The sequence below is a fragment of the Gossypium hirsutum genome, chromosome D08 (assembly GCF_007990345.1).
Source record: "Gossypium hirsutum isolate 1008001.06 chromosome D08, Gossypium_hirsutum_v2.1, whole genome shotgun sequence".
NCBI lineage: Eukaryota > Viridiplantae > Streptophyta > Magnoliopsida > Malvales > Malvaceae > Gossypium > Gossypium hirsutum.
In genome coordinates, this window is record NC_053444.1 from 66297626 (window position 1) to 66309378 (window position 11753).

At 34.5% G+C, this 11753-nt stretch overlaps 1 protein-coding gene and 1 pseudogene across 5 annotated transcripts; both read right to left on the reverse strand.

The window, feature by feature from the left end:
• Window positions 1–35: 35 nt before the first annotated feature.
• Window positions 36–6491, reverse strand: LOC107909049 (uncharacterized). Of its 5 annotated transcripts, none has more exons than XR_005917058.1 (11): window positions 6348–6487; window positions 4413–4468; window positions 3020–3144; window positions 2835–2926; window positions 2025–2230; window positions 1768–1956; window positions 1487–1687; window positions 1275–1381; window positions 1020–1083; window positions 370–426; window positions 36–280 (listed from the first exon to the last, which is right to left on the reverse strand). XR_005917058.1 is itself a non-coding variant. In XM_016836423.2 (11 exons), the coding sequence occupies exons 1-11, from the start codon at window positions 6417–6419 to the stop codon at window positions 204–206; spliced, it is 1281 nt and encodes a 426-aa protein (XP_016691912.1). In that variant the 5' UTR covers window positions 6420–6491; the 3' UTR covers window positions 36–203. The 5 variants fall into 5 exon arrangements, 4 of the variants coding, with proteins under 4 accessions (XP_016691912.1, XP_016691910.1, XP_016691911.1 ...); XM_016836423.2 differs by having other exon boundaries at window positions 1020–1068; window positions 1225–1381; window positions 6348–6491; XM_016836421.2 differs by having other exon boundaries at window positions 1225–1381; window positions 6348–6491.
• Window positions 6492–7632: 1141 nt separating this feature from the next.
• On the reverse strand, window positions 7633–10919 carry LOC107907748 (G-type lectin S-receptor-like serine/threonine-protein kinase At1g11330; annotated as a pseudogene).
• Window positions 10920–11753: the final 834 nt, after the last annotated feature.

Here is an 11753-nt window from a genome sequence, read left to right on the forward strand (position 1 = left end):
AATTCTGAAAACACAACTTCAACAATGCTGCTATCTCCATCAAATTCAGTTAAATCTTATGAAAAAAATGATTTAAATGAATCTTTGTTACATAAGGATATGTCTCTGATACAAATATGCTCTTTTTTTTTTTAATGGATATGTTTTGAAGATTTATCTTAATAGATATGTTTGGATATAAACACTTTAATGGGAGTTGGCTCTCAGAAGGAGAATTCTTCTGGTATATCTTGAAACTTATAAGACAAAAAGGCATTATATTTCCTTTGAAGATCTCCACCTGATATATATATATATGGCATTTGAAGTCAGTAAAACGGTACTCAACAATTGCAGAAGGTTGCAAATAAAGAGGATTACATAAACTACCTTTAAGTCTAAATGGAGCAACCTTTTCTGATGTAACCAGCTTCACAAGATCTTTGCCTGAAAATCAACATAAAAAAAAAAAACAATCAAATAACTAAACAAATCCTTAAAGCAGGAAAAATATGAATGAATCGCTTGTCGCCTTCCAAAATAACAAAAACAAGGAAGATAGGGCAATGGACTTGATTTATATTGAAAAGAATCCTGTCCATCTATCTTACCTAGACTCGGGTACAAGTGCCGTATAATGTATATATATATATGCCTTTTCTAGAAAATAAAATTAAGAGTCGGACCAAATTATAACATAAAAAGTCCAAGTTGATTTTAAGAATAGACCTGTCTTGGGCCGAGCAACCCACCCAACCCAGTAAGTTCAGCCCAACTCGCATTACATTTGGACAAGGTTTTTGTCTCGACTTAACTTAGCTCGAATTCAGTTTAAATAATAATAAAATTTTAAAATTAATTTAATTATAGAATTATATAAAATATTAATATAAATATATTTTATTCATTTTTAACGGCAAAACAAGCTTTTCGGTGGGGTGGGCATGGCCTTAAAACTTTTTTGGAACTGAGCCATGGCCTGGCCAAGCCCAGCCCATGACAGATCTATAATTGAGAATATTTTCATGATTTTTACTTACCCGTAATATTCTCTACTCCTCCATCGACATTAACAAGGAAGGTCGGTACCTGGTATTGTTTCAACTACAGAAACAATTTAGAAACATATATATATTAATGCAACTCATTACCAGTTAATAAAGATGATAATTAATTCAACATATTATACAAAGCTTTGATTTTAAAAAGGTTATATAAGTTAAGTAACTTTTAATTTCTTTTAACCTTGGAGAGAAGGGTCTTTGCAAGATCTAATACACCAATATAGGAAGAACCTTTAGCATAATAAGCAGGCACAAATTCCCCATTCTGATAGCCAGCCAAAAAGTGATAAGCAGCTTGGCCTGGAGAGAGCTTTGATATAGAAGGGATGGTTCCAGAACTGCAGGCCAGAAAAAAATTCCATGCTTTTAACATCAGATGACACTGCAAATACTGCATATGGTTGTTAAAATGGACTGAACAACGTTCGGGTATTGTGTATTACCTATCAGATGTTGCAAGGATGACAGCAGATGGTATCCTATACGGATTTATGCCACCTAGTTTTTTGGTTTGAAACAAAGGTGCAACCCCTTGAGGAGAAAGGACTACACCGGCATCTGCAGATACCAATAGATCGGAATAACTCTGAATGGCATTCTCGGGAGCAAACAAAAGAACTACGGAATCGCAAGATACTAGGAGCCTGAAATTTACAACGTACAAACCTGAGTTAGATATGCACATCTATTTTGGAAATGTAGAAGTAGATAGAAAGCTTTTTACCTAGCAGATAGTGGAAGGCCCCCACGGGCAAATATAACTGGCTCAGATAAAGCAGTTAATGCTAATTTAGTTCCATTTATATCAGCAAATGCTTTGCCGCATAAAATAAGTGAAGATCGTTCAATATCAGCAGCTATAAATCCATTATTTCCTTGAGCTCCAAGCCCTATGATATCCTCCACAGCTGTACTGAAGAAATAAATGTTAGAAGCTGATATATAATGAATCAGTAAAACAACAGCATTAAAATTTCAAACCTTATTGATGTAGCAGTGTAAACGGTTAAAGGACAAGAATCATGGGAAACAGCACGAGTAGGAGTCTCCCAAAGAACTCTCGAAAGTGACAATATGGCTGATGGACTGTCACTAATCACACGAACTTTAGCATCAGATTCCGGAGATAAACCGATAGCCCCATCATGGACAAAAATGTTTGAGATTGATGACATGTGAGTTGTGACCTGATAAAATCAAGAATAGCAGAACAAGCATTATTGTCTATCAGACTATATATTGCTATAGATATCCAAGAAGCAAGACATTAATACCTGTGATCTTAATACATCTTTTATGCTCAACAATTAAAAAAAATCAAACATCATGATTTTCTGTTTTCTCCTTGAAAAGAACTTAGATACTCCTCTGTTGTTTTACATAAACGGTCCAGTATTACTACTCTCTCTCTCTATATATATATATAGATATATATATATTATATGGACTTGTCTTCTGCATCCCTCTCTTGTCACATTTTCCTCAAGCACCTTTCTAAGCTTCAACCTACCCAGTAATGAATTTGACATTTCCCACTAGTGATATAATTGATCATGCTGGCATTGTATGCAAACAGGGAACATTTTGTAGAAAAATGTTATCATTTTTGAATAAGGAGGATCCAAATTTATTCTCTAAGATTCTAACCGTGCACATAGACAGGTGGTGTGTGAGAAAGAATGCATGCGAGTGAGCCAGAGAGTGAGCAAAGATAAGAAAAAATTTCATTCTTCTATCTAAGAGAAAGGCAAAACAAGAACAAAAATAGTAGAGCAACAAAACAAGACATGCCTGCTTCAAAAGTTTACTGTATTGTGCCTTTGAAATTGTTGAATTTCCCCCAAGAGTTCCTCTAACATGAAGTGGAAGCCCTGACAAGGTTTCTGACATAAGAAACGGGAACCCCGGAATCATAAACACATAAACAATATAACGGGACAAAAATACCAATTCAGACAATACATATAAAGTTTTACCTGCAATGGTTGCACCTTTTGCTAGCAACTCAGAAGACTTCAAATTTTGGAAAGCTTTATCCTTCACAATCACACCTTTTCCAGCCAAACCCCAATTAAGTCCATAAGAAAATCCAGGGTTTTCCCTATTAAAAGAAGCAAAGAGCAGAATGCTAAGTGTGCAACTTCCATTAAGTGCAAACTAAAAAGTGTGTCACATACTGTCACATGAATATCACACTTAGCAGCTATATGATTTTTTAACCATGTGGTGAACAAAATATGAATCAGATTCAAACACACATAAAATTCTATTACAAACAAAAAGCATGAAACTCTTTAGAGTTCAATCAATGGTTGAACGGAAACCATTACAACAGTTCGGTATTCAAAAGCTATGAAGCACTGAAATGGAAACACAAAATGAGTACAACATGATGGACACAACAAAACACCACCTTTTACCAAAATTAGGATACAGGTATGACAAGACACAATAATAACATAATGTTTATATATTTGGCGTACAGAGTAATGCAAATAAATGTGATTGATAGGCACATATGTCCGCCAAAAGGTGGTTCTAAAATTGCATGTGCTTGGTATGTCCAAATGCCCAAATGGCTTTTAACATCATTCAAGCAAAACTGAACTAAGGAAAACAATCCTAAGACGTTTCTAGAGGCAAAGCAAGAGAAGATATAGAAACTGAACTTATATTTTCCAATCATGATTGTTGATGGTTCTTCACCATTGCCTTTGGCGAAGAGAAGATTCACTAACACTAATACTTGAAGGCTGTATCAGCCAACATCTTTCTTTTCTTTTCTTCTTCACTTCCTTGTTTATGTGTTCCTTTTCTTGATTTAATATCCAGGGTTCAAAAAATCATTTTAGTTATTAATTCATCTGTTTTTTTTTAATCTAGTTGAGGATTCATCATTCCTTTTTAGCTAAATTGTATTGTGGGTTTAAAATTTATTTTAAGAAATGAAAAAAGAAAATGTAAACCTCCAGCTGTGTCCCTGTTGTGTTAGTATCTTGACAGCATCTATTTTTTTTTTCTTTTTGGTGTGTTCCAACATATAGGATGCATATCCGGCCATAAGAAGGCTTGTCGTAACCGACGTTGGTATGAAGGGTATATGCCGTGTTGGTGATTCATACTAATCAGTAAAGATATGTGTTGTTTTCCAGATTTGACAGGCAGAAGCAGGCGGAAAAATTCAAAAGCCAGAGACACACCAAATGAAATATCAATAAATTGATGTATATGGAAGCCTAAAGAGGAGGAGCAAGGGAACCAAATGTGACTTGATGAAATTTGTATACCGTGTTGGCCAGTCAAAATCATTCCATACCATTTACCTTCTTAAACAGCTTAATTCTCTATGTTTCTCAAGTAAACATTTACCTTAAAGATTCAGCTGTTTCACCTTCCTTGTCAATAAAGGGGGCTGAAACTTTGTTCTGCAAAAACCAAAACCTAATACTACTATTAGGTCAAAATTAGTTTAGACTGAACGTAACAAAACACAGAATGTGAGACAAAAGTGTGAGACAAAGCTGAAGTTGAAACAAGGAAAAATAGTTGGTCACAGAATGTGATTCTTGGGGATTTAACAGAATGATGACGTGAAGCTCGAGAAATGCATGCAACAATGTAAATGAAAGACTTTAATACTGTTTCAAAGACAAAACAAATAAATTGCACCCAGATCAAATTAATAAGACCCATGTGACTTAGACTCTTAATTTTTCCTAAAGTATTCATGTCTGATACATATTTTGGACATGGGGATGGGAAATAATCCTCCAAATATATGATAAAACTTCAGTAAAATTGACCATACCCATGTCAAACACATACCCATATCCAAGAGGCACGATAATCGATTAACAACAACGCCAATGCAGCTTTTGTGATATGATTATGGTTGATGAAATGTACTAACAAACAAATGAATTTGATTACTGCACTTTTTCCATTCTAAAAAGGGGGAGTGGGGAAGCAGTGTAATTGAGAATTAAGAACCTAGAATGAGTAGCACATATCACCAGCAACACACACACAGATTATACATACCAGAAGATTTTACTCTTACCTATGTTACTTGGACCCAGATGAATATAAGATAGAGGTACGTGTTCAACATAGTTGTGCCTAGTTTTTTCTAAGCTCTTCTATATATTTGCAGAATCATACCCCCATGGCCAAATATGTATTGGGAATAGAATATTGAACATAGGCACTTTTTTATGCTCGGGTAACAATTAGCATAGATTCCTACTGCTACACCAATTCAAAATAAGGGGTCTAAATGTTCAACAAATTTGCACATGCTTAAGAAATTAAATGTTAGCATTATACTACATTTAAAAGCTCATTGTGATTGGTTTATACAAAGGTGGTTTATAGAAAGGAAGTTAACCCCAATCCCTAGCTCATAAACCTCTTTCCTGGAAATTCAAACTCAAGACATTTAAGCTGAATCTCAAGCAACAGTCCACTCCAAATGCCCTTTCAACATTTGCGAAGTTCAAGGTTTTTTTTTTTTGCTAGAGCCTACTCTACTGCTGCTATATGGAGTGCTCTTAGACCTATAGAGCAAATAAGGTAGCTTGGAATAGGTTAATCTGGTTTCGGTACAATGTTCCTAGGTACTATTATCTCTTGGATGGCGATTAAGGACAGACTGTCAACAAAGGATCATTTCTGGGGAATACCACAATGATGAAGTTTGCTCTTTTTGTAAGCAAGAAAATGAAACCAGAAGCCATCTTTTTTTCACTAGCGGGGTAACCAACCAAGTTTGGCAAGCAGTGTAGGAGCTTTGCCAAATTCAAAGAATGGCTTTCAATTGAGAGGAGGAACAAACAATGGCAGTTTAACCACTTGAAAACCAAAGTTCTTATTACTTTCATGTTGCTAATTGCTTGGACTGCTTAGTGCTAACATCTATTTTATATGTAAACAAAGGAATCAGTTCAATTTTTTGCTTATGCAGATTAAGGAATCAGTTTCCATTGTGTTAACTTAGCTCTTTTTACAGTTTGGAACCTAAATAGTTCAATTTTTGCTAAATGAATTGTAAAATATATTGTCATTGTAGCAGTTTACTTGCTTTTCTTATATAAAGAAAAACTCATTTCAGCTCTAAGTTCATACAAATGCTAAATACTTAGCTCCAACTAAAGAATCTAAACAAACAATTAAAAAAAAAAAGCAGCTAACAACGAAATGCCCCAAAACTCAAACGATAAAATGAAAATATCTAAAAATTTCATGTCAAAAGAAGTTAAGCCACATCGAAAGAGCAAAAGGTAAAGAAAAATAAAAGAGACTTACGCGCCGAGAAGAATTTAGGAAACGAGAGGAAGAAGAAATTTGGAGGAATCGCTTGAGAAAACAGTTCCTCATTTTCGTTTTAGTAGCTGATAATGACAGAAACACCTCCGAGAAAATCAATGACCGGGGGAAAATGATAAAACCCAGAATGGCTTTTGTTGGTTAAAATGTGCCTTTAGTCCCTTTACTTTTCGAAAATTAGGAATTTAGTCTTTATACTTGTATTTTCAGGATTTTAGTCCCTCTGTAGTCCTTGAATTTTATAATATGAAAATTAGAGGGACGAATTTTGTAATATGAAATTTCAAGTTTTACTTAGAAGTTGTTTGCGTCAAAATTGAAATTTCAAAATTTAAAAAATATAGGGATTAAAAATGATCCAATTAGAGAATATGGACTAAAGGTACAATTTTATGCATAGTACATAACTAATAGCATAATTTAACCGAACAAATTTAGCCGTTAACATTTATGTTATGTTAAGATTGAAATTTCAAAATTTTAAAAATAAAGGGACTAAAACTTGAATAATACAAGACTTAGTCATCGAGTGAAGTAACAAACCAGTTGAATTGTCAGATCAATTTTGTTTTTCATCTCATCCTCTATCTTCTATTTCGATAATAGATACATAATTTATAGAACATATATTATTTTGGAGGGATTCTCAATTTAATGTAATGGAGAAAACAGGTTATTTGGGAGATGAAAGATCAACAATCTTACTATTAAACATTGAAATGACCATTGAGATTGTTGGCCGATCATCTGAGCATTATTCTATGCATCTCAGTATTTTCGGAAGACAACTTTGTTCATAATCAACTTCAATATCTATTAATGCCAAGATGTTTTGTTCAATCCACAACTTCCATGCCTACAAAAATCACAAACTAGTGTCGTTAACCATTGAACACTTGGATGTGTTGTTAGTGATTACGTGAAGTTTGTAAACTTACATATCCTAGAAGGCTTAAACAATGCTCATTGTAAAAATTTGTTTTAAAACATCAGATTGTCTGAAAAAATAAGCTTGGGCAGGGAGGCTTCGGCCCAATTTATAGAGTGAGCATTTTAGTTTTATCCAAAAATTCTATAGTAATTGAATTTTTATAATTTAATCTTTAAATTTTAATTAATTAACTTATCAGCTAAATTACTTGACCATTCTTTTTTATATTCCTATTTTATATTTACAGACTCGATTTCTATTCCGGTACTATTAAAAATCAGACTGTTATACCCTCTATTTTATAGTTGGATAAAGTTCAATAATACTTGGAGATAAAAAAAAAAATAGATAAGATTCCACATTTAAACAATAAAATCCAGCGGGCTCTATCCGACCCAATCTGTTTTTTTCTCATCATCTACTTGCTATATTGGTAATGGTTACATCATTTATAGACCATGTATTATTTGGAAGGGATTCTCCATAAAATGCAGCAGTGAAAGCAGGTTGTGTTGGAGATAGAAGATCAATGATCTCACTGTTAAGCATGGAAATCACCATCGACATCGATGGCCGATTGTTGGCGTGTTCTTGCACGCACAACAATCCAACATGTATACATCTCAGTATTTCTTGATGGCAACATTGCTTAGAAACAAGCTCAGTATCTGCTAATGCCAAAATGTTATCTTCAATCCACAACTTCCATGCCTGCAAAAACAAAAAACAAGTAAACGATTGTTTTTAACCTTTGAAAAGTTGGATCTATTAGTGATTATGTAAAGTTGTAAACTTACATATCCGAGAAGGTTAAAAAAATGTTCATTGTTATAAAAACTTGTGTTTCTTCTTCCACTAACGATTTCCAGTAATAAAACACCATAGCTAAAAACATCAGATTTCTCCGAGAAATGTCCTCTCAATACATATTCAGGAGCCATATATCCACTGCAGATTAAGATTAATTTAACAACACTATATTTGTATGAAAAAAGGGTTCATGAAAAAGATCCCTAAGTTACTTACTATGTGCCCACTATCCTTCTTGTATTTGCTTGATTTTCGTTGCCACCAAAAATTCTAGCCATCCCAAAATCTGAAATTTTTGGATTCATTTCTTCATCTAATAAGATATTACTTGCCTTTAAATCTCTGTGTATAATTCGCAATCTCGAATCTTGGTGAAGATAAAGAAGGCCTCGACTGATTCCTTTGATGATATTAAACCTGTTTTTCCAGTCCAAGAGTTTTCGCTTTGTCGAATCTTCAAAGAAAGCAAAGAGTATTTCAGATGGGAAACTCAATGCAAGAGTAAAGAAAACAAATAAGATGTTAAAGTGATTGGGAAAGTTGAGTAATGATTTCTAACCAAAGAGAAATGCATCCAAGCTTTTGTTAGGCATGTATTCATACACCAACATCTTTTCTTCTCTTTCGATACAACATCCCAACAGTCGAACGAGATTTCGATGTTGGAGTTTAGAAATCACTAACACCTCATTGGCAAATTCTTCAAATCCCTGTCCTGAAACACTTGACAATCTCTTCACTGCTATTTCTTTCCCATCCAACAACTTTCCCTGAAAAAAAGTAGACCCTTTGAAGTCCATATTTTCACTCAAAGTCGAGTGTGACATGGGTTTGAACTCATTTTTGCATAAAGCTAAAAAGCTCACCCTATAAACCGGGCCAAAGCCACCCTGCCCAAGCTTATTTGAAGGGTTGAAATCTATTGTTGCAGTGGCAAGTTCGTCAAATTTGAAGAGTGGCAGCTGATGAAGTTTGGTCTCTTTTCCATTGTCTTCAAACATGGCAAGTTCCTCAAATTTCACATATACTCTTCTGCCTGTCCTATCTGATCATATACACACAAAATTCATAGCTCATTGCATGTCAGAATTCCAGTTTTCGACTATGGAATTAGAATCAACAGTGTAAAGTACCTCTATCTTTGTTCATCCACCTCAGTAGAAAAATTAAGGAGACGACAATAATGATGGTTGTTCCTATTACCACTGTTATTATGATAGCTACGGTTATGTTCTTTTTATCTGCAAACCCAAAGAACGAAACTGTGAACAGAATTGCAGTGAAGAAGGCAGATAACTAAATGAATACTGAAAAAAATGTTACCGAGTTCGGATCGAGGCAAGCGAATATATAGATCTAACCCTCCATAGGAGAATTTCTGTATATCGATCAAGTCTTTGCTCCACGACATACAACCGATACCTGCATCGAACGCGTAAGCGATACATGAGCAGTTGTTCAAGCATCGGTTTTTGCATTCGTTTTCGAGGTGTTCGGACCACTCCGCAAAGTCAGGTACTTTGATTCTCTCGAGCTTCAAAAACCCATATTCGTTATCGTCTGGTTCGCTGTCAGTGTTGCTTACTCGATGGCATCGCAACGGGTTGATCCTCGTACATCCATGAGTCCAATTTCCGCTGTTCCATTCATCTATGTTGTTGGGTTTGAACCCTTTCATACAGCTGCAAATTGATGGTTTTTGAGAATTACAGATCCCAAATGCCCCACACTTTCCATAAAGGGCACATTCAGTTGCAGCAGGAGAGTCGTAAGTAGTCCAATTCCCTTTCTCATCATCCCAAAATCGTTGACGAGTAATTCCTTGGGGATCCAAGTAAGCATATGATAAATAAGAACTGTTGAAGAAGGCTAAAGTAAGATAAAAAGTTCCTTGGTTGTCATTCACGAGACTTAGTCCATCAAGAACGAAAGAATTAATGTTTGGTATGCCGGTAAGCTATGGCCATTCCACGGACCGCTCCGCCAATACGGTTTCGTATTGTTCCAAACGAAATTCTCAGGGATGGCTAAAGGCTGTAGACCCGAAGTAAAACTGCCAGTAGATGGATCAGAAGAGCTTTTCCATGATGTCAACTCCACTTTCTCTCCGGTTCTTACATTTGTACTGAGTCTCATCATCGGCACAAACACGTTTAACGGCTCCCAGAAACTCTCCCACACGGTGTTTCCGTTAGCCTTCAAAACAAGGTTTCCAGTGTCTAAAATCTGAGCACTTACATTCACTCCTCTCGGATTTCTAACATTTGACGACCACAGAGTCTGGTTTTGACCGTCGGAAACGACGAGGTTTCCGTCGTCGGAAACCATGAAAACCCCAGAATCATCCTTAAGAGGCTTGTTTCTATTCGCTATCCAAATCACAGATTCTTCGAGAACCCCTCTATTATTGTACCATATTCCAACATAGCGATGATCAGTTGAACTAGAAAGGCTAAAGAATCCCAATCGGAAAACCCCATTGTTGGAAACTAAAGCTTGAGAATCATTGATGGGTGTTGATGATGTAATGGTATCAAAGGCATTGCCAAAGCTTAAACAGCACAAACAATAATAGAGATGAAGAAGAAGTGACAAGTTTGAACCACTCATTATTCACAGAATTCTATGGTCTTCATGAACAAGCACCATTACTAAGCTATCCAAATAAGACGGGTCAATATAAGACAGCCAGTTGACATATGTTGTATTGTTGAGTAGCATTTTAATACATTATGATCAAGGCAAGATCCTCAAAGTTTTCAACTTTATCAGCTATTCAGATATTTTCTTTTATAGTGTTTAAAGACCGATGAGGTTTGCGTGGCTTGACTTCCTTCTTCTATAGACTTTTAAAACCAGAAGTTGGGGTCCTGGGCAAGTTGATGATTTTGGTTAAAATATGACTTAGATCCTTATACTCTTCACAGACTTACAAGTTAGTCTCTATACTTTTATTTTTAAGATGTTTCTTATATTTTTAAATTTTTAAAATTCAGGTTCAACTATTAACACTGTTAAAATTTTTTTTATTAAATTTGTTGGTATGGCATTTTAAAATAAAAAAAAAGCTCACTAATAATAATGCAACAAAAAAAAGAACTTTATAATTAAATTGAATTTACTAAAATAATTTAACAACATTTAACAATTGGACTTGAATTTGAATTATATCTGCTCTTTTTGATAGATTGACTAGAAGTAGGCATAATCCTTCCCCAACTCATAAATAGAAGGGTAATGCGCTTTAGCGCACTTGAATAATTAAACCCACATCCTCTTGCATCAGCAATAATACTCATACCAATTGAACTAATACTCAATTGGTAAAACTGACATATATTTAAAAAATAAGATATTACAAATTGAGAAAATGGCTATTGAATATTAGAGATGAACCAACCCAAATTTTAGTCGGGTAGTCCTATCTTTGGATATGTCTAGTTCTATTGTTTAGATGGATTTTGATTTGTTAATTTGATTAGCAATTTTTAATTATTGATAACATTTGCAATTTATATATAAATGAATTTTGATAGGTTAATAATTTATTTATATATCATTGAGGGCTTGATTTAATAATAAATTTGATACTTGATAATTTTGAGATATTAAGTTCGAATTCATAAGTGTAAATTATGTATGGG